This window comes from Rhinolophus sinicus, chromosome X, assembly GCF_036562045.2.
Source record: "Rhinolophus sinicus isolate RSC01 chromosome X, ASM3656204v1, whole genome shotgun sequence".
NCBI lineage: Eukaryota > Metazoa > Chordata > Mammalia > Chiroptera > Rhinolophidae > Rhinolophus > Rhinolophus sinicus.
The window spans coordinates 82,954,449-82,978,559 of NC_133768.1; the positions used below are offsets into that span (position 1 = coordinate 82,954,449).

The 24,111-nt window shown below is 40.0% G+C and overlaps 1 protein-coding gene across 3 annotated transcripts in view; it reads right to left on the reverse strand.

Moving 5' to 3' along the window:
- TMEM255A (transmembrane protein 255A) overlaps nucleotides 1-24,111 on the reverse strand; it is an 80,316-nt gene that overhangs the window by 54,737 nt on the left and 1,468 nt on the right. For all 3 annotated transcript variants that reach the window (XM_019719285.2, XM_019719287.2, XM_019719288.2), the window contains exons 2-4: nucleotides 18,603-18,745; nucleotides 10,115-10,177; nucleotides 7,823-7,912 (exon numbers count right to left, since the gene is read on the reverse strand). In XM_019719285.2, coding sequence (XP_019574844.2) covers nucleotides 7,823-7,912; nucleotides 10,115-10,177; nucleotides 18,603-18,745 — 296 coding nt within the window. The remainder of the gene's footprint in view (nucleotides 1-7,822; nucleotides 7,913-10,114; nucleotides 10,178-18,602; nucleotides 18,746-24,111) is intronic.

The window sequence follows — 24,111 nt, forward strand, 5'->3', positions numbered from 1 at the left end:
GTATCTACCCCAAAAATCTGAAAACATTTATACATAAAGACACGTGTGCTCCAATGTTCATTGCAGCTTTGTTTACTGTGGCCAAGACATGGAAACAACCAAAATGTCCTTCGATAGATGAATGGATAAAGAAGTTGTGGTATATATACACAATGGAATATTATTCGGCGGTAAGAAAAGATGATATAGGAACATTTGTGACAACATGGATGGATCTTGAGAGTGTAATGCTGAGCGAAATAAGTCAGACAGAAAAAGCAGAGAACCATGTGATTTCACTGATATGTGGTATATAAACCAAAAACAACAAAAGAACAAGGCAAACAAATGAGAAACAGAAACTCATAGACATAGACAATAGTTTAGTGGTTACCAGAGGGTAACGGGGGTGGGGGGTGGGGGGTGGGAGATGAAGGTAAGGGGGATCAAATATATGGTGATGGAAGGAGAACTGACTCTGGGTGATGAACACACAATGAGATTTATAGATGATGTGGTACAGGATTGTACACCTGAAATCTATGTAATTTTACTAACAATTGTCACCCCAATAAATTTAAAAAAGAAATTTAAAAAAATGTAAACGGTTTAAATGCTCCAATCAAGAGACATATGGTGACTGAGTGGATAAGAAAGCAAGACCCTTGTATATGCTGTATACAAGAGACTCACCTCAGATCAAAAGACACACAAAGTCTGAAAGTGAAGGTTTGGAGTGATATATTTCATGCAAATGGAAATGAGAAATCATTTCCATTTGCAACTCCAAAAAGCTGGAGTTGCAATACTTATATCTGACAAAATAGACTTTAAAATGAAGAACGTGTTAAAAGACAAAGATGGGCACTATATAATAATAAAGGGATTGATCCAACAAGAGGATATAACCCTAGTAAACATCTATGCACCCAACATAAGAGCACCTAAATATATAAAACAGATACTGATTGACATAAAGACGAGATCAACATTAACACTATCATAGTAGGGGACTTCAACACACCTCTGACAAGGGACAGGTCTTCCAGACAGAAAATCAATATGGAAACAATGGCCTTAAATGACACATTGGACCACTGGATTTAATCGATATTTTCATAGCATTTCACCCCAATGCTGCAGAATACATGTTCTTCTCAAGTGCACATGGAACGTTTTCCAAGATAGACCATATGGTAGGCCACAAAACAAGTCTTGATAAATTTAAGAAAATTGAAATCATACCAATTGTCTTCTCTGACCACAGTGCTATGAAATTAGAAAAGAACTATAGGAAAAAAATGGAAGACACACCGATTCATGGAGGCTGAATAACATGTTACTAAATAATGAATGGGTCAACCAGGAGATCAAGGAAGAATTCAAAAGATATCTCGAGACAAACGAAAATGAAAACACGATGACCCAAAATCTATGGGATGCCATGAAAGCAGTCATCAGAGGGAAATTCACAGCATTGCAGGCCTACCTGAAGAAACAAGAAAAATCACTAATCAACAGTTTTCTTCACACTTAAGGGATCTGGAAAAAGAACAGCAAAATAAGCCCAAAGGGAGTACAAGGAAGGAGATAATAAAGATCAGAGCAGAAATAAATGAAATAGAAACCAGAAAAACAATACAAAAGATCAATGAATCCAAAAGTTGGTTCTTAGGGAAGATAAACAAAATCGACAAACCTTTAGCCAGACTCATTAAAAAAAACAGATGACCCAAATTAATAAAATCAGAAATAAAAGAGAAGTGACAACAGACACCGCAGAAATACAAAAATTTTAAGAAATTACTATGAGCAACTATATGCCAACAAATTTGACAATCTGGAAGAAATGGACAATTTTCTAGAGGTGTACAACCTTCCAAGGCTAACTCAAGAAGAAACAGAAAACCTGAATAGACTGATTACCACCAGGGAAATTGAATCAGTAATCAACAATCTCCCAACAAACAAAAGCCCTGGACCAGATGGCTTTACAGGTGAATTTTACAAAACGTTCAAAAAAGAATTATCACCTATTCTCCTCAAGCTCTTCCAAAAAATCCAGAAGGAGGAAGACTCCCAAACACTTTTACGAAGCCACTATCACCCTGATCCCAAAATCAGACAAAGACACCACAAAAAAGAAAACTACAGGCCGATATCTCTAATGAACATAGATGCAAAAATCCTCAACAAAATATTAGTGAACAGAATTCAGCAATACATTAAAAAGATCATACACCATGATCAAGTGGGATTCATCCCTGGTATGCAAGGGTGGTTCAACATCAAATCAATTAATGTGATACACCACATTAACAAAATGAAAAATAAAAATCACATGATCATATCAATAGATGCAGAAAAAGCATTTGATAAAATCCAGCAGCCATTTATGATAAAAACCCTTAAGAAAGTGGGAATAGAGGGATCATATCTCAACATAATAAAGGCCATATATGATAAACCCACAGCTAACATCATACTCAATGGGGAAAAGCTAAAACCATTCCCCTTAAGATCAGGAACAAGGCAAGGTTGCCCACTTTCTCCACTTCTATTCAACATAGTGCTGGAAGTTCTAGCCACAGCAATCAGACAAGAAAAAAAATAAAAGGCATCTAAATCGGTAAGGAGGAAGTAAAATTGTCATTATATGCAGATGATATGATACTATATAGAGAGAACCCTAAAGACTCCACCAAGAAACTATTAGAGCTGATAGATGAATTTAGTAAAGTAGCAGGATACAAAATTAATATTCAGAAATCAGTTGCATTTGTATATACCAATAATAAAACATCAGAAGGAGAAATTTAAAAAACAATCCCATTTACAATTGCTCCAAAGACTATAAAATACCTGGGAATAAATTTAACCAAAGAAGTAAAAGATCTGTACTCAGAAAATTATAAGACACTGAAGAAAGAAATGAAAGAAGATACAAATAGATGGAAACACATACCATGTTCATGGATAGGAAGAATTAATATAGGTAAAATGTCCATACTGCCTAAGGCAATATACATATTCAACGCTATTCCTATCAAACTACCACGACATTTTCCACATAAATATAACGTACAATCCTAAAATTTATATGGGACCATAAAAGACCCCGGATATCCTCAGCAATCTTGAGAAATAAGAACAAAGTGGGAGGTATAACAATACCTGACATCAAATTATACTACAAGGCTACAGTAATCAAAACAGCATGGTACCGCATAAAAACAGACGCATAGATCAATGGAACAGAATAGAGAGTCCAGAAATAAATCCATGCCTATATGGCCATTTAATCTATGACAATGGAAGCAAGAATGTACGGTGGGTAAAGACAGTCTATTCAATAAATGGTGCTGGGAAACCTGGACAGACACATGCAAAAAATGAAGCTGGACCACCTCCTTACACCATATACAAAAATAAATTCAAAATGGCTTAAAGACTTAAATGTAAGATCTGAAACCATAAAATTCCTAGAAGAAAATGTAGGAAGAAACTTCACAGACATTACCCGGAGTAAGATTTTTACTGATATATCCCCTTGCACAAGGGAAGTAAGAGGAAAAATAAACATGTGGGATTACATCAAACTAAAAAGCTTTTTCACAGCAAAGGAAACCATCAATGAACAAAAATGGACCCCACTGAATGGGAAAAGATATTTGCCAATGATATATCTGATAAGGGGTTAATATCACAAATTTATAAAAAACTCACTCAACTCAACTCCAAAAAAACAAACAACCCAATTGAAAAATGGCAGAGGACATGAAGACACATTTTTCTAAAAAGGACATACAGATGGCAAACAGACGTATGAAAAAATGGTCAAACTCACTAATCATCAGAGAAATGCAAATAAAAACCACAATGAGATACCACCTCACCCCAGTCAAAATGGGTATCATCAATAAATCAACAAACAACAAGTGTTGGCGAGGATGTGGAGAAAAGGGAACACTCGTGCACTGTTGGTGGGATTTCAGATTGGTGCAGCCACTATGGAAAACAGCATGGAGGTATCTCAAAAATCTGAAAATGGAACTACCTTATGATCTAGCAATCCCACTCCTAGGTATCTATGTGGAGAAATCCAAAACTCTAATTCAAAAAACTTTATGCACTCCTATGTTTATTGCAGCACTATGCACAATAGCCAAGACATGGAAACAACCGAAATGCCCATCGGTAGATGACTGGATTAAGAAACTGTGGTACATTTATACAATGGAGTATTACGCAGCCATAAAGAAGAAAGAAGTCTTACCATTTGCAACAACATGGATGGACCTAGAGAACATTATGTTAAGTGAAATAAGTCAGACAGAGAAAGACAAATACCATATGATCTCACTTACATGTGGAATCTAAAGAAAAGAATAAGTGAATGAACTAATCAGAAACAGTTTTGGTGACATAGAGGAAAAACTGAGGGTTGCTAGATGGGAGGGGGGTGGGGATAAAGGGGAAGGTGAGGGGATTAGAAAACAGTCAGTAACCATATTAGTAAGGGAAGCAAAATAAAAAATAAAGAATTTGTGGTACATTTATACAATGGAATATTACTCTCCCATAAAAAAGAATGAAATCTTACCATTTGCAACAACATGGATGGACCTAGAGGATATTATGCTAAGTGAAATAAGTTAGAACTGAGAAAGACAAATACCGTATGATCTCGCTTATATGTGGAATCTAAAAAACAGAATAAATGAGCAAATGAAACAGAATAGACTCAGAGATACAGGGAACAAACTGATGGTTGCTTGACTGGAGAGGGGTTAGTGGAGGGGTGAAAATGGTGATGGGATTAGGAAGTACAAATTGGTAGTCACAAAATAGTAACAGGGATGTGAAATACAGTATGGGAAATATAATTAATAATGTTAATATTGAAATGCAACATTTCAATTCCAACTTGTTCTCGGACTCTTCTCCCACATATAAAACTATATAGGGTGTCAGATGAGTACTGGACTTATCGGGGGAATCACTTCTTAGATTATATAAATGCCTAACCACTGTGCTGTACACTAGAAACTAATATAAAATAATACTGAATGTCAACTATAAATATATACAGAGGGTGCCAAAAAATGTATACACAGTGTAAGAAAGTAAAAATGTATTAAAGTTGTAATACTCAATATATACCAATAATAAAAGATGAATACAAGTCACATTTGACTTCTGCAATTACAAGAGGTGCTCAAAGTGGTTACCATCAGCATTCAGACACTTCTGATTATGGCGAACTACTGATTGCTCAACATTGACCAAAGTGTCCACTTGTATACATTTTTTGGTACCCCTGATACACACACACACACACACACACACACACACACACACACAGGGTGCCAAAATATGTACACACATTTTAAGAAAGGAAAAAACTGTATTAAAATTGTAATATTCAATATATACCAATAACAAAAGAGAGTACAAGTCATGTGTATATATTTCTTTGGCACCTGTAGTATATATATCTATATAGATATATAGATATTTATATATCTATATCTATAGGTATATATAGATATATACATATATAGATATAGATATATATATACACACATATGTACATATATGTAGATATACATATATACATATACATATATATATATCCCCCCCCCCACGGGATGTGAAGTACAGCATAGGGAATATAGTCCATTGTATTGTAATAGCTATGTATGATGTCAGATGGGGAGTAGACTTGGTGGGTTTATTACTTCGTGAGGGGTGTAAATATCTAATCATTATGTTGTTTTGTACACCTGAAACTAATAAAAATAAATAGGAATGGGGGTGGGCGGGAATGGAGGAAGCCATTTTATTTCATGATGCCATCAATATCTGCTGCAGGCTTCTAGGCCACAAGGCCTATGTTGCCATGAAGACTGTCTCAGAGTGAATACTGCTTGTCAAATGGGGATACCTCACAGAATTGCTGTGGGTCTCAAATGAGGTAATACATGTGAAGGCACATTGAAAATCTAAATGCACTACACAAAAGCAAGGCATTATTTTTATTAAGATAGTTCCTGTTAAATACAAAATAGCATGTGTACTACGATTGACTGCAACCGTGTTTCAAAAATAGGTATGTACTTGGAGGGTAATATGCAAAAATGATAAGAATTATTATGTTAGTGTGGTAGGAGTGTGGATGTTACAAATTCCTGATGTGTTATTTGCCTTTTTAAGAAGAAAAAGATGAAGAAGAAGATGGCTGCTCTCCGCTAAAATCAGAAGAGATGGGTCTGATATAAGGGCCTATATTTATATTCATGGCCTTAAAAGAAAATTGGGCAACCGGCTTCTCTGTCCCACCCCTTTATTTTCTCCCTGCTCAGAAATTATCTCCTGAAGTAACATTTCAGAGACTGCTTTGGTGGCAGTGCTGACCATGTGGACTCCTGTAATCTTGGCAAAGGAGGTACTGACTCTTATACCTGGGAGAAGGGTCCGAGAACAAGTTGGAATTGAAATGTTGCAAATCATCCTTTCCCAGATCCAACCATACCCATGACATTCCCTCAGTATGACCTGCACTATTAGTCAAAGTTCGACATGGAATAAAATATCATCGATCCACAGAAGATTCTGAAAATACAATTTTGTGCCAATTCAATTGTTTTAGAAAACAAAAAATTTGCAACTTGTTCATGAGATGTTTTCATTTTCAATGTTGCTTCAGTTGGAATCAAATGAGCATTTGAGTTTGCTGTGGGGGCTCAGTAATTTGCTGTGGCTCACTCTTGATATTGGTCTGTGGGCTAGATCAGAGCCATGTTATGACTTCCCTGAGACTTAGGCACTTTTACTTTTGTGGGCCCCTTCCTCCATTAAAACCTATTGAAAATTATATTTTATTTATTTTAATCATGTCTTATGACTGCATTAACATATATATTTATATTATATGCAAAAAGTTTCTTTTGACCTAAAAGTTCATCGTTTTTCTTCCACTTGTAAAGAAATGGTGACATCTTTATGTGACCCTGAATATACTGTGGGTAATAGGCATTGTGCCTATTGTGCCTAATGAAGAGGTCAGGTCGGCCCTTGGCCAAATATCTGGAATAGCATGAAATGGAAAGTGGTGAAAAAGGGGTGAGGGATCTAGTGGAGAACCACATAGGAACACCCTGAATCCCAAGATTCCCCAGAGAAGGAGCACAGATTTGGGTTTCAGGAATAAAATGACCTTTCTCCAGGCACAGATTCATCAGAGTAGGAAGCATTTGGCACCTTAACTCCAGGACTAGGCTGTGAGTGGAGGCTTCTAGTTCTGGAGCTTTCCTCAGAACCCAATCACACCTCTACTCTCCAACTACTGTTGTAGGGACAGCAAAGTTCATACACCTGAGAAAAGGTGTCTCTGTCCTCATTGTCGACACTTGTTGCTATTAAAGGGCAGAGAAGCCAGCTATTGAAACCTCTAAGTCTGTCAGGAAGTCATGTGGCTTCCTGCCCCTCTCTCACTACCTCATACTCCCAACATCAGTTCCCCTGGCCTCACTGTCCTTGTCTTTGCCTTTCCAAATCTCACCCACATGTCAAAGACTCCAGCTTCACCACCACCAGGAAGCTTGCCCTGACCCCCAGAGTCCAAGCCAGAGTCCAAGATAAACCATTCTGGCACTTAGAGTTAACCTCCTCAGCTTAGACCCAGTTCTTTGGATGCCTGCGTGTCCATCAGTGTCCTCATCTTGTCTGTCAGGGATCCTGTCTTCTCCCTCGTCTGTTACCCCTCACGGCATTTAGCATACACTCAATGAAGTGTTATTGTATTACACACTTACTTTAACCCAGGTCTAAAAATACTTACAATGTGTCTGGCAGCGAAGACCCCGTCAACTATGGCACAACAAAAGGCTGCAATCACACCAAAGCTGATAAAGACGATAGAAGCCACCAGCTGTGGAGGGAACAAAACAAAAGTGTCTGTTAGCCTTCCACTCTTGCTGCATCTGGAAACAAGGCGATCCCCAAGAGTCTGCCACCCCATGAGGATGCTCTTTTCAGTCATGTAAGATGAGTGCGAGCTGGGGAAGGTGGAAGCAGAGATGGGGCCAGTGAAGCACTTTTAACATTTTTAGAGCAAGCTAAGAAATTCACTCTGTATCTGTGAGCACTAAATGAAGAGGAGGCTTGCATGATGTCCATGGCAGAATTTCACTGAATGACTCTTCCATTCTCAGAGTCAGAAAAATTTTGGACTATTGACATCCTGTAGTCCCAACCCCCTATTTTATTTATTGTGGAATTGGAGGTTCAGAGAGGGGAAGTGGTGTATGTGCCCAGGATCACCATCTAGTCCAGTGTTCTTCCCAATCCCTCATTGTGGGCACTGATGAAGACAGGGATGATTCTGAGGCCCTGCACAACCCTTCACAGCCTTCTGCATCATTAAAGCAAGAGAACATTCAATGTATTAAGACTTAAATGTTAAAGACACTTTATAAGGGTTGACGTCTCTGAAACTGATCAACTCTGTATGGTACATATGAATATTTTCAAGTAGGAAAAATGTTTGCTTGAACCAGACTGCCTTATTCTCTGATTATGTTAGATAACAGAAATGTTCCTAATAATTTGTCTTTCTTTACAAACCAATGTGGGAGTAAGTGTTTCAAGGTATTTCTAGGGACAGGGATAGGTGTTGCCTGAGTCCACCATCTGCTTGCATTGACCTGCAGAACTAGATAAATCAGTGTTTTTCTTCCTTGAGGTGTTTTTCTTCTTAAGCTTACTCAGATTGGGCCACAAAAGAAACTGCTACTTTGCCTTTTCTCCTAAGCCTCCAGGGAACTTGTTTTCCAGTGACCTTGTGGTATGGGACTTGTTCTCATCTTGGAAGAAAAGAAGGGGAAATAGACTGGAATTAAGCACGCTTCCAGGGAAAAGGAGGAAGGAAAATCAAGGCCACCCTAAGGTTCTCCCATGTCAACAGGCTAGGAGGAAATACTTATCTCCTTCAGGAGTTGTTCAGAAACCTTTTTCCATAAATTTCACTTCACAGTTCTACAGAGAATTAGTAAATAATGGATGAATGATGCCATGAAATTGAAATTATTAGCTATGCTATAATCGGCTGTAAAATTAAAACTCCCCTATTATTTTTAATAATTTCAGCCAAAAATGTAAACACAACTGGTAGGAGGTGGGGATGGGAGTGAGTCCAGGTGAAATGGAAGAAGAGACCTATTAGAACTCCCCTGAGGGCAAATCCCCACATTGCTGGGGGAGAATATATGGTTAGAGCTCTCTGTATTATGTTACCTGATTAACGTTGCTGTTAAATAGACCCCTTATCAAAGTTAAAATACCACAGAGACTTGTACTGGGGGAGCCTAGTCGGTTCACCATCTGACCACTCACCAGGCATCTTGATTTGTGAGCCTATAAAACTGCAGTATGCTTGCAGTTTGGTCTGTACCTTCCTTGCCTGCTCTCTAGGAACCCTTCTCAGACTGAATCAGAAAAATGCAACAGCTTGCCCTTGTGGGCCCCCATTAGGACATAAAACTTTCTAAGATTTACCTCCTGTTATATGTTCATCCTTCCTTTTGAACTTATAACGTATTTACCTATGAACTATGGGTAATGGAAATAATTTGGGTTGGCTTCATAATTTTATTTTGTCTTCTGTGTGTCCCAAGTATATTTGTTCTCTTAATCAAAGTGCCCTAGATTGTAATCTCAAAAGGTGGGAACTCTCTGTGGAAACTCCCTCAAAAGATTATGCATCAGAGAAGATGTGAGAGTCACCAATAATCCAGGGCTGCAGCAATGGAAATGACAGAAGCAAAGGCATTCTAGGTGAGGACAGTAGCCTGACTGAATAGGCTGGGGCACTCTTTTGGAAGTGAGAAGGAAAGCAAAGGGCAAGATCCAGAATATTCTATCCCTGTGACTTAAAGAGACTAGCTAGGCCACTGAGAGAGCATCAGGCAAGATGAGAACAAGTCCCATACTACAAGGTCACTGGAAAACAAGTTCCCTGGAGGCTTAGGAGAAAAGGCAAAGTAGCAGTTTCTTTTGTGGCCCAATCTGAGTAACCTTAAGAATTGTGTTACTTTCAGATGAATAACTTGATTCCATAGCAATGAAAACTTACCATCTGCCGTTTGTTCTCAACAAGGTTGGATCCAATGATTCCAAGAAATGATCCAAAGCCAAGCTGCAAAGCAACATGGCATATGTTGTGAGATGGTCAGCCTGACCACACATTCATTCAACTCCTGGATATGATTCAGGCTAACGAAAAGTAACTGGAGTATACATGCTAAAGCCACATGCAGTCATTACACAAATACAGTATGTGCAATAAAAGTATCACTCACACCATTTGCCAATTTTTCCTTGTAGATATAAGTCACACCTAAAAAGATATGCATGTGCCCAAAAACTAAAAGTCAAAGTCAACCACAGCTTTTCAGAGCCTGCCCATTTCAACTTCAATATCCATTACCTAATATGTGACTGGTGAATCAGTGAGAGACATATACTAGTGAAAAGCATGCATTACATTCTGATCTTTATACCTTTTTTTTCAAGTGACCTTCACTCTGATGCCTGGATTAGAAAATAAAGATTTGAAATAGCAATTTTTGGTGCATCTGGCACATTAATAAAACCCAGGAAGTACTTCAGAAATTAGCAAGCACTTTAGACTTAAAAACAGAGAACTATTTTTTTAAGCCTGTATTTGTGGTTGACCCACTGCAATTTATGTTAGCACTCATTCACCTCTTCTTCCATCTCTGCTTCATTTATGAACAGAAAGCATTTATTAAAGGGTGAACAGAAATGGCAGCATAAAACCTTGAAAAACAATTTCCCTGCCTAAGAGGCTAGGATGATGGTTCATGTAGTAGATCCCACTTTCCTCTTAGTTCTGCCATTAGTGGACTGAGTCTGCCAGTCTCAGCTGAAAACTATCACTAGTGGATGGCTGTTGACAGGGGTGAAAATGAAATAAAGTGGTCAGAATGGACCAACAAAGCTTAACACAAATTCAGTGATGTAGTTACGTATCTCTTTAGCCTCACTAATGATCTGGGTTTCCATCTGCAGCCTTACCTTGGCTCACAGGGGCATCTATTTCAGTCTGAGGCCCCAAATCTTACACCTAGGCTTGGAAATCGAATGGACCCATGGACTGGGCAGGAGTGTGGTGGAGCAATGTAGGGGGACTGGGTAGTTGTCTTAGAAATCCAAGAATGAAAGAGAATGAAGGGAAGGAATGAATACAAATTTCTAAGGACTCACTCTGCAGGCCCACTCAGCCAGCTATCCCTCTTGGGAAATAGAAGCTGAAATTCATAAGGGTATACAGATCCCATGCCATCCAAGACTCTACTGAGAGCATCTTCACTCAACTGTTAAATTATGCCTGTCTCCCAACTGGTCTTATTTTAAAGCTATTTAAAATGTGTTGTCTTAAAGTGTACTGATTAAAATCTGGTTATCGGACAAGTCTGGCTTCTAACCCCAGCTCTTCCACTTATGTTTGTGCAATCTTGAACAAACTTATTGACCTCAGTTTCTTCATCTGGAAAATGGGGACTATAGTAGTGGCTATGTTATAGAGCTTTTGTAGGATTAGCCAGGATGATACATTCAAAGAACTTTGCAGTGCCTGGAACACAGTACATACTAAGCAAATATTACTCTTCTAGTGATTATTATTTTAAAAGACATTTAACTTTTGAGCATCTCTAATTTGATTTGAGCTGGGAAATCTTATCATTATTTGCTGTTTCATAAGAGAGTTTCGTGTTCTATCTTATCTTCCCCTTCAACATGTCCCACAGCTTTTAGTTTTTTAGGAAGAATTCTATGAATCGTCTGTGCTTATGTCACTCTGGGCCACTTGTGAAGATTGAGAGAATGCTGGAGCCAGCTTCTTACATGGAAAAATAAATCCTTTTACTGAGGAGTTCACCAGTTTCCACAGATACTCACTGAATGTCTTCTGAACGCCAACAGCAGTCTTTACCTTAAGACAGAAGGGAAAGACACTGGCTATTTCTGCACTCTCAAATACCTCTGTAATTGCAGGGACTAGAAGAGGTGGGCTGAAGTCTCATGGAATTAACTGGAAAGACAAAGCACTATGGTACTGCAAATCCCAGGCCAGCCAGTTGCTTCATCCAGTTCCCTCCCCTTTCCTTCTATTCCACTTCAACTCATTCAATTTTCTAACATTCACTGAGTACTTTTGTCAGATAAATATGAAGACATGGACCCTGCCCTTCATGATCTCCATAGTCTAGTGAAGGAGAGACAGATTGTGTGTTAAAGGACCACAGGTGAGGTATAAACAAAGTGCTATAGGAACAGAGAATAATTCAATTTGTGTAATATCCCTGGCTCTGCCACTTAAAAACGGTATGACCTTGGGCTAGGCCTTTAACCACTCTGTATTTCGGTTTCCTCATCTAAAAAATGGGAGTCATAATGATACCTACCACACAGGGCTGTTAGGATTAAATGAGATAAGGTACAGGCATACCTCAGAGATACTGTGGGTTCTGTTCCAGATCACTGCAATAAAGCTAGTATCACAGTCAAGCGAGTCATAATCTATCTGCTGGTAGAGGGTCTTGACTTCAATTTGTAAAAAAAAACCCCCAAATATGCAATATCTGTGAAGTGCAAAAAAGCGCAATAAAACGAAGTGTGTCTGTATGTAGTGTGACTTGCATAAAGTAGGCTGCTAAATACATGGTAACTCTAAGATTTCACAAAAGAGGAGACATTTTAACATGAGCTCAAAGGATAGGTAGAGTTCACCAGGCAGGGAACTAATATCAATTGAGTCATGGCGGGAAGAATTCATTCACTAGATGACAAGTTGACAAACTCACCAGTGTTACTAAAACTACCTTACATTTGAAAAGCATTTTAATTTATAGAACTACTTGCCCTCCTTTTTGGTCACAGTAGTGTTATGGAGTTTGGCGGAGCTCATTTGACAGATAGGAAAATGGAGGCTTAGAGAATTGTATGGACTCATCCCCTCTTACAGCAAGTTACTGGCAGGGCCACTCAGGTCTCCTAACAGCTGGGGTGCTTTCAACAATATTTTGCTGCATTTGTAGCCAGTGTTAGTAGAACATCTTCATAGCTCCCCCCCCCCCCCAGGGAAAAAGTTCTCTTCAGGGATGGAGTAAGAAGTCCTATGTGAGGAAGAGCTGAGGAGTTGAAAGTAAAGAAGAAAAAAATCAACAGAATTTCCTGAAAATAGGCAGCTGCTTTCTAATGAACTGTTTGCTCTCCTGAGGCCTCAGAAAGGTAATCTCTGCCCCTTGAGAACTGCATGGAATTGTGGAACATTCAGACCTTTGGATCTTCATCTTGATCCCACTATTACCTGAACAAATCACGAGTTTGCTTTGTTTTCGGCTCCCTTCCACTTGAAGAAGAAAAAAGACATCATTAGAAATCAAAGTCAGTGTCAAGAGATCTGGGCTCTATATAACCTATGCCTATTTCCATCCACTGCCCCAGACACCCAACACCAAGGCTCAGAAGGATTAGTCATTCAATAGATATCAATTGGACACCTACTCTGTGAGAGGCACTGTGCTGGATCTGCGATTTGGAGGCCAGGAAGTAGGATACAGTATGATACCAGGACCAACAAGACTCAGCCTCAAGAGGTATAATTAAGTAAACTGTTCCACAATCCCTTTCCATAATCCTGAAATCCACAAAGCTCTTAAAAAGGACTTTTTCTGTAACTAACTTGGTGGCAAAACCAGACCCTAAACTGATGTGAGGGTTTTTGTTTTTTTTTTTTAAAAACTGTCTTTATCAGCTTAGTGTAAAGACACACAGTTTATAGTAGAAATATAAAAGTGCTTGATTATGGGATGTTTCTCAAGACCCCACTGGGATGTTTGATCATATATGATATACGTGTTGTATTATCTTTCTAATATAAAAAAGTCTAAATTCTCAAACACATCTGACCCAAGGGTTCAGATAAGGGATTGTAGACCTGCATAAATGTAGCTAAATGAGAATATAGCTCAACATCCCACAAAGCTGGATGTGAGAATTTTCTAGGAACCATGAGTAAGAGGAATCTATGACAGGGAGTTCAAAGATGATAAACACCACTGTGGACCCCAGTAGTTGAGAAATATCCCAGATGTGTCTTTAAGCTGGGATAGGACAGAACAGAGAGAGAGAGAGAGAGAGAGAGAGAGAGAGAGAGAGAGAGAGAGAAAGGGAGGATGGTCAAGGCCAAGAGGAACGAGAGTGACAGCATCAAGGCAGAAAAGCCCATGTCATGTTCAGGGGACTATGAATTAATAATTGTGGCAAAAGAGAGGTAATGGGAGGCCAAACTGAAGTCATCTTCAGAGAGCTTTGAATGACAACACTAGGGAGGCAACATGGAGCCAATGAAGATTAGAATCTTCTAGCATTATAAGTCTTATCTAGCAAATCAAGATTCAAGTCTCGTCTTTGAAAAGTACTTACTAAGGTAGGAACTTTATTTTAGAAACATTTTCAACAAGAGGTGGACAAAATTTTTGCCTAATTCATAATAAACCACCAAATCCCCCTATCCAGAGCTTCTTATATTTCCTGAGCATTCAAGTTAGTTAAAACTTGGTTGGATTTATCAAGAGTCTTTACCTATGAAGCTCAAGTCACATTGGCCTAAAGACAGTTTCTGGGCTATTAATTGTTTTGAATGATCCCTGTTTTTCCTCTCTCCTGATGTAATTTTCAGGTAACTCTGGTATAATTGATGTAATTATTACCACATATAAAATAATTCTGACATGTTTTCAATTAACTGGTCCCCACACCCCCTGGGAAATGGGGCAGAAACTCCTGGATTCTTTCCTGAAAGAAAACCCATGCTGATGTGGGCCCTATCACTACAAAGCTGGGGAGAGGGCTCAAGAATGAAAGGCTTTCCACACTGATCAGGTGGTCAACTGCATCTTGTGGGTTGCTTAAGAAACACATTTAGAGGTCTCCCTCTCCTGGATCTAAGGTTAGAGGGTTATAAAGAAGAAGCAGGCTCTCTCACCTGTCTTTTTAAACTTCCTACAACAACCAAGGCTCTCTGGTGAGCCTCCAGAGTAGAAATCTAATTAGAACTCTTCTGGAATAAAATGTCTTGAATATTCAAGGACAGTGAAAATCCTAAACTGGTTTGTCTTTATGGGTTTTAATTTTTTTAAAAAAATTATATAGTTAAGCCTGTACTGATAGGAATATCTTTAAAGATGCATGCATGTGTATGTGTTGTAGGGTGATGATACCACATTCTAGCTCAGGAAGAGTAGCTAACACCCTATTATAATGCATCTCACTATACAGGAGTACCTCTTTTGGCAAAATTAAGATGCCCTAGAAAGTTTCACATAACTGAAAGTATGCAAACACAATTATATTTTAAAATGCCTGAGATCTCAATATTTAAATGAAAGGTATGGTAAGTCTTCTTTTAATCTAATAACTATTCCCTAATTTGTCTGTTTTGAAATTTAATTTCTCATATACTGTTAACACATTTAACTAGGGTCCAAAACAGCAGAGTTCCAAATAACCTGAATTTTTTTTTCATACAACGGCATTTTATATTCAAAGTGACCAATTTGGTAGTGTGGAATCTTAAAATGCCACATTATGCTCACTCTGGTTTTATTGCTAAGCATACTATTTTTATGATGTTTCAGTTCTCCAGGTGGTTGCTGATCCACCTGAATTAGACTCCCCTGGGATGTTTATTAAAATGCAGATTCGGCATGTCTTACTTTTTCAATCAAAGGTTAGCTCTGGAAAATAAATTCAAGTTTTTGGGTTCCACCCAGACCTACTAAATCAGGAACTCTGGGGGTAGGGAGTGGAGCTCTGTATTCTCCACAGGTTCAGCAGATCATTATGCACAACAAGGTGGGGAAACCACTGGCTTAGCGTTTATATAGTACCTCTAATAACCAAACTATTCAATTAGTCAAAGTGCCCCATTCCTGGACAAATCTTGATTCTCAGGCATTTACTGTTTCAGAAATATGAGTCATTATTGTATTTGTTACAACATGATCTGACCTATAAACTCAAATGGATTTTTCTGCTTTTCAATCTGCAATCTTCCCCTTTCACTTTCTATAATTAAAACCCATTTTAAATAAACAATCTACAGGAACTATAAGAGCAAATTTTTAAAGGTTAAAACCATGGGGCACTATCTGTTTGGGATGGCTCTCCTATTAACATTTCCAGATTAGCTTTTAGTGAAAAGCATACACACTGACACACGCCCCCACTGCTTCAACTTGAAATGGTAGCTGAACATCAGGTACTAGAATAACAACAATCATGCACCCTCCTTCCTTTGTTAATGTATTCCAGCCTAGCCACCCACAGTCAGATATTCTACAGAGAAGGTTCATATCCACTGATCATGAATAGGAGTTACTATTCTTAAATGTCTTGGAAAATACCTTCCCCTCACCCATGGAGAATATGAATCTTGACTTGAGTATTATCTCATCTATCAGACATATTTCACTAAACACAGCTACCTGAAGCCCGCAAAGTCACACAGACCTCATATATTCTTCTTCCAAGCCATCAAAATGCAATCTTACCCTCCTTTCCTCTCCCCACCCCTTGCTGTTTAAAAATAAAATCCAATTTTGCTGATGACTGGTTTTCTTGCCTCACCACAGGAAGTGGACTGGGTGAGTTCTCACATCACAGTTTTAACAGAGGGCACCAAATGGTGTCTGTAGAATACCTGCCCTCTGCTGGGGGGAGCCCTGCCTGCCCAAGAGCTGTGAAGGAACTTTCCCCGGCAGTCTTCAGCTTGTGGGAGGCCAGCCCACGTGAGTCCCCAGCTTTGCTAGGGCTGTTGAGGAGGCTGACTGTAGAATCGGTGACCTAGGCAACAGGTGTCAGTCTTGGTCACTCAAAGTGCTGGCTTCTCAAAGACATCCATCTTTAATCGCTTTCCTGCTCTTTGCTTCTCTCTCCCATCCCCACCTCTCCAAAAAAAAAAAAAAAAAAAAAAAAAAAGGAAAAGAAAAAGAGAGAGAGGAGAGAGAGAAAATATGAAACAAAACAACAAATACATCTGACCTCTTTGCTACCCTAAAATATTTTTTTAATGAACCATACTAAAATTCCTCACTGCTGTCTGTCTAGCAATTTGAATTGGAAACCCATTTACTTGATATTAAAAATATGATCCTAACTTTAGAGTTAGGCTTTTGAGTTCAACAGCAGTGTGTGTAGATCTAAATGAGATTTTTGTTTTTGTTTTCTTTTCTTTCCCCCACCTTTACTGACAAATAATTGACAAATAAAATTGTATGTATTTAAGTGTAAAATGTGATGATTTGATATTAAACGAGGTTTTGTATATAAAGAGTTCAGTGGTTTCCAAAGTAGATTGCATACACTCTGGGGGTGGGTCAAACAATGCACTGAAGTATGGAAAGAAACTATTTGAACTCTTGTTTCTTATTTATTGTTTATCTAAAATAATAAGAAAGGAATTAAGCATTACAAATGTTCAATAAACAGACAGTCACTGGAACCCTTCTTCAGTGTGAATGTCAGAGGACAAGGTGAGCTATCCTGCGGAAGGAGGGCAAGTTCCAAGCAGCAAAGTGTTGATGGTGGGGCACTTGACACATGACCGGAATTGTCCTACCTAGGTTTAACTAAACTAGTCCCCCTAAAATGGACAAGAGCTTTGCAAAGCCTCTTGTTGAGAAACCACAAATTGCAGATGACACTAATAATGTAAGCACAAGCCAGCAACAAGAAAATGGAAGAGTCACCACTTCTAAATCTCAAGGTTAGCTTTTTGTCAGCCATATGGTGAGATCGACATTAAAAAACAATGATGCCAATGACGATCTAATCATATCTGATAAGTCAGCCAAAAATATTCAAAATTATCTAGTGGACTATTTGAAATAAGAATTTATAGTCATTATCTTTAATGACAGACTTCATGTGAAGTGCAACTCAGTCCTTGAAATTTAATATTAGTATGAAGATATTAAAAATTATTGTTTATTTCATTTTTATTTAATTTTAAAATTTCCATTTGTGTATGTTTTATGAACATGTACATAATTTGTAAATAAACACACGTATTTTAGGAGTAAATATTTCACGTATTTTTCCTAATCGGAGTGCAGGATCACTCTGGAGATCAGTGCTGTTGGTCACAGAGTGTCAAGCTGCCAGGGTTCTCAGAGTTCAGGTAAGATCAGGAGACCTCTATTATATATAGGAAAGTAGATGCCCAGAGAGGAAAGGATCTTAGCCTAAGGTTAACCCTGCTAGTTAGTAACATCTGCCAGACCAGGAAACTGAGGTCCTAAAGAATGAGATGACTTGCTCAGGATCACACTACTAATTAGAGATGGAGATTCTTAGTCCAGTGCTCTTCTTAATGGGCCCAGTTGCCTTCCTATATAAATATAGAGAGATATATAAAGGAGAAAAACTGAGCAAACCCTAGAAAATCAAACTCAATTGAAAACCTTCATAGTGGAACCCGAATGTCTGAAGCCAGCAAGCTACTGAGACCCATCTATGCCTTTTATACTTACAATAACTCCTGGATAATAACCTCCAACAGTCACATTTTGGGTCCTGGTGGTTGCAGCAAGGCCCACCGTGAGAATTAACATGGACACAATAAGCAAAGTCACGGTGACATAGATGGAGTTTCGTTTCCTTCGACTGAAGGCTCCTGAAAATACACAGAGAAACTAAAATTGCTCATTTCTGCTGGAGAAGAGATGGGGGAAAAATCACTAGGAAAGTTTTCCTTTTTATTTCCTACTCCAACTGGTAACTGGGGTTATCTCTGGGGAGTGCAATTATAGGGAAGGAATAGAGCATTAGGGTTTTTTGTTTGTTTGTTTTATTTGTTTTGCAGTCATCACATTTACAATAAAAATGTATATTTCCAGTTCGAAAATAAACAACAGAAGAAATATTACCAGTTACATAAAAACAAAACAAATTTTTGTGCTTTCGGCATTCTATAAAAGATGGGTCATACCCACTTAGTAGAGTGTTTTTTTAGGCTAAATTATAAGGTATATTATAAATGGAAAGTGCATGTGTGGAGGGATTAAATGAAAATATTTTAAAGCCATTGTGCAACTAAGAAGTGTTTTTTTAATAAGCTGGAGGTATGAAATTTCATTTTCAGTGTAAATACCAGAACCAAGCTAGGAACTGGAATTTTTTTTTCCATTTATTTCTGACATTTGTCACTTCATGTATAAGCTTTAAAACGGTGTGTTGGCAAGATTTGTCACATAACAAATGTGTGTAATAAATTAAGTGTTTGGAGGCCATTAGTCTGCAAAGATATGTATCAGGGGAGGTAGATAGAGAGGATTTTATCTTACACACATTTAAGCTTATGTGAGGGTGACATAAATATAGATGATGAGAAATCCATTCTCCTACTCAGTGATTATCAGACATGATAGCACAAACCAATATATTTTTTTGAAAACAGGCTTATTAAGTCAGATTAAAAAAATGGTATCTGGATTCGCTTTTCAATTTAATTTTTTTTTAAAGAAACTGAGCACCGCTGCACATGCTGCATGCATTTCTCTGACCTGGGGAGGGGGCTCTCAACAGGAAATACCAGGGACGAGTTACCTTATGAGAGTCCAGCTGTCTAGTGGGGAGGATGAAGGAGTGGAGAGCCTTCTGATGGGGTCGTCCACACAGTGGCTTGACTGTCACTTATGGGCCTAAACAGGTCACTTGGGTCTGTTCATAGGACTCTGTCAATTTGGGAGGCCTCCCTGCAGCCTCAGGAAGCAGCGGCTGATTGAAGCAGCCCAGACTGCACAACTGGGAGGGGAGAGGGGATGAAGGAAGGAGGAGGAAGGGAGAAAACCAGCAGGACCCAGGAGGCCTGGTGGTGGTGAGAGGGAAGGGCTGTGGCTGGCCCTGCAACCCCCAGCAGATATCCCCTCATATAGGGAAGAAAAGCATTAGGAGTGCCCCCCCCAGGTTAGTCCCACCATCCATCCTGTCTTCCCCAGTGTGGTCACTGCTAGACTCCAGGGAGGTGGAAGGGGCTGGAGGTCTCCCCTGACATCAGCCTCGAAAGTGAGGGACATGACTCATCAGGGTCATTTTTAAAAAAAATTAAAGATTTTTGGGGTGACATTGCTAGTAAAGTTACATAGGTTTCAGGTGTACAATACATCATCTGTATATCACATTGTGTGTTCACCACCAAGGGTCAGTTCTTCTTCCACCACCATATATTTGATATCAGGGTCATTTATAATAGGATACTAGTCTAAGTGGCATGAGTGTTTATAGGCACACATTCTAAATCGCCGTATCACACTCTGGGAGGAGAAGAAAGGAGAGTTGGGAAATGAGGCTTCCCTGTAGTGGGACCTGAGTCCAGCCTTCATGGGAAAATAGAAAGGACCACTAGAGACACCTGTGACATCAGGGCCCTTTGTGTGCGAGGGCTATTTGGGATGCAAATGATGAGACGACAGGTGGTAAACAGGATGAGCGAGCCTGGGAGAAGTGGACTGTTAGTGGTGGGGGTGGGGGACAGGATTTATTTCATCTGTTTGCCTGAAGGTTAGTTATCCTTCCACTTGATTTCAAGGGCCCCTAAATGAGTCTCTAAACCAGGGTGCCTAAGTCCATTTGATGATAGACACTTCTCAGTGAATCTGCGAGTTGGGTCCACAGAGGGGCTCTAACCTAAATTTACCAACATTGGTTCCCATTCCTATCTGCCTTTTTCTTTTGTGGATCACACCCTCTCTGCCACATATTGACAAATGAGAGTGAGCGAACATCTGGATACATCAAGGGTATCTTTGTGACACGTGAAAGTGTCTCAATGCCTCACACGGAAAACATGTAACCTCAGAGACTAAACTGAGGAAGTATGTGTGTGCATGGTGTTTTTAATTGTTTTGTATCACTCGCCTGCTCCTTCCCCACCAACCAGCTTTTGATACTATTCACAGATCTTGGGTCTTCTTTGCAAATATCACTCTAACTCTTAAAAGCACAGGAGCCAGCTCACAAAAGTGACTCAGCAAACCACATGGTGTCATTTGAAAATCTATATAGTTTTTCCTGCTTTAGAACCTGAATTGAAAATCTAGTCAGTTGAGAAACCCAGGCAAAGATCCTATAGTTCCACCAGGACCTTACCTCTAGATAGGATTTGCTTTGGGTGAAATTCCTAAGAAAACTCTCCCATCACTAGGTTGAATATATCTATTCTCTGTCCTCTCACACCCTCCCCCAAATCACCCCTTATTTTACACTATAAGGACCATACTTGTGTAAAATGAAATTATTTCTAGTTGTCCTTGGTGAATGGACCATTTTAAGGGACACTGGGGTGAATCTTTTTGAAAAGCAAAGAATCACCCCTCCATTTATCTTTAGTGTCAATTTGACTTAAAAGTCACATCTTCTTAGAGCAAGACACACCTGTTCTCTCAAGATGTGACCCAGGTTCCTAAAAGGCAGCTTATTGTGTCTGCTTAGGATATTTTCCTGAGAGGTTGTTTCATTTTAGAAGGGAGAAGTAGAGCCCTGTTCTTATTAGGGTACAATTTTGGACCTGCCTTAGATGTTCCTATAAACACAGGAACATCTGATTCTGATTTGTTTACTAAATCAGTATATCAAAAAACCTCAGACACCATGGTATACTTAAACAAAGCAGCAGGTACTTGAAAACAGTACCTATCAGTGTCTGATACCTAGTGCGCAGTCAATACTTGTTGAATAAACCAGAAGTAACCTCAGAATTTTTTCCCTTCTAATCAAAAAGGTCGCATGTGTGTGTGTGGGAGGGGGGTTGTGTGAATAAATATGTGCTACGTTCATAGAATTGTTTTTTTAAAAATAGGGTACAACTGAGGGCTCCCCAGAAATAAAAGCTGTCTGGCCAATTAGTGTCACAATTCCAATGTCTCTCACTAGCCTGCCTATTTGGCACCCAGTATATTTCTGTTTCAACAACAACCACCACCCCTGCAACCAACAGCCATGGGAGAGTCTGAAATCCTGTCATTGGCATTGCCACCACCCCCACCCCAGCAGCCTCCCAGCAGAAGTACTGCAGCCCTCCCTCTCTGCAGTGCCCCAACCCCACCCCAGATTCGTGACAACCAGGATGTTCAGCTCTAGAAGTGCCCAATTATTTGCTGTCTTCACCCTTCCAGATACAGCCAATTTCTCCATCCTCCCAGTTTCCCCTTTGGTCAGAGGTTCCCCCGCCTGTGCACTGCAGTCTTTGAACCTTGGTCCCTCCCTTCCTATGAAACCTGCTGAAAACTCACCTCCTCCAAGAAGTTTTCTTAACCAAGCTCACTCTACTGGAATCACTCATTATTTCGTGTTCCTAGGTACCTTACTGAATAAGTATATTAACTGCTACAATTATAATTGTAATTGTGGGTCTGTCCACAACCCATGTGATGTCCACCAGGTTCAGGATTATGTAGCTGACAGGAACCAATGTGTGGGTTGCTAGAAGGTAGGATGATTGTCTCTACTCACGAGTTTCACTTTGTCCATGTTCTCGGTTACCCCCTCAATTATAGGGTGTGTAATCCAAATGCAGTGAGGATGAGGGCCCAGCATCCTATCTTGTGCACTAAGTTGTTGATGCCTAATTCTCGGGGCTGATCTTTTGAACTGATTAGGAGTTGCTTACCTGAGTCAGCTTTGCCACACAGGAAGTCCCAGCCTCGAGCATCCGTGAAACTGCCCACACAAGAGCTTCAAGGCTCTGCCAATCTCCCAAACATTTCCTTAAAGGTACTGAAATCCCACCCCAGCCCCCTTTGGGCAATTTTTTGACAGGAGACACCCAAGGCCACCCGTGAATTACAAATGTGTTATTTGGGAGGGAAGGGGTACCCTGCTGTAGTAGAGGTGCCTTAGCGCCTGGGGGCGGTGTTGCCAAAAGGGAGGAGGGTACTGGGAGGGAGATGAAGGGCCGCTGAAGTCAAATTACCATCTTTCCATTGCCAAAAGCCTGCTCGGCTCCAATCCTTGGGCTAACCTCTGAACCCCAGGCAGCCAGTAAGCTTAAAGCGCACGCACCTGGGTGCAGTGTATCTGTGTTTTAAATTTTATTGTTTTGGCTGTGGTGTGTCTTGCCTTTAGAGGGAATCCCCTCAGAAATGTTGCCCTTGGAGGATGAAACACTAACCCACCCACCTCCTCTTCCACTACCCCATGCAAGGGAAGGTGACGTTGCCAGAGCTGAGTTAAATGGGAGTAGCTAGCTCCTAAGTAGACTAGACGCTGATTCAGGCCTCGGCTGTGCGGGACCAGAGCCAGGGAACTATGGCGAGACTCCCCTGTCCAAAGTGTGGAAACCCAGGGTTACCACTCCACTCAGGAATTTGCTCGTGCCCTAGGTCTGTGGACTTTCCGAAGCGGGATGCGTGGAGCGGGCTTCCGCTATAAGGTATCTCTGATTCTTCTCTCGCAATGTCTGGACGAAGCCAGCTCCGCTTCTTGTTGTGCAGACCTTTCTGGAAACGCAAGACTGGCTGAGGGCCCCTGGGAGCCCAAGAAGAACTATCTTCATCTTGTTCCTCAACCCACAGAGCAGTTTGCCAAGTAACAACGTTTAAGCCCCAGGCCACTAACCTGCCCATCCCCCGCAGGCTCATGGCCGGGCGCTGGGAGGCAGGTTTGCAGGTGATTGTGGTGGCTGCGGGTATGGTGCTGCAGAGCCCTTGCGCTCTTCCCCAGCCCTCCAGCGTAGCAACCTGACGTCGGGGAGCCAGGGCAGCGTTGGAGCCACAGCTGGCCAAGGTGAGAAGTGCATTGTATGTGCGTGTATGTTAGGGAGAGAGAGCTGGGGGGAGTCTGGTACTGCTGGGTTCTAGATTTGAGTCCTTGGCCTCATTTATTGCAAAAAAAAAAAAAAAAAAAAAAAAGAGCAAATTTTTATTCTGAATATGCAAAACATTAAAAATACGGATCTTTCCACCATCTAGGAGACTATACTTTCTGGGGCCCCTCCGGTGAACAAATTCTGTTTAAACTGAGCCTTTTCCAGGGAGTAGGGAG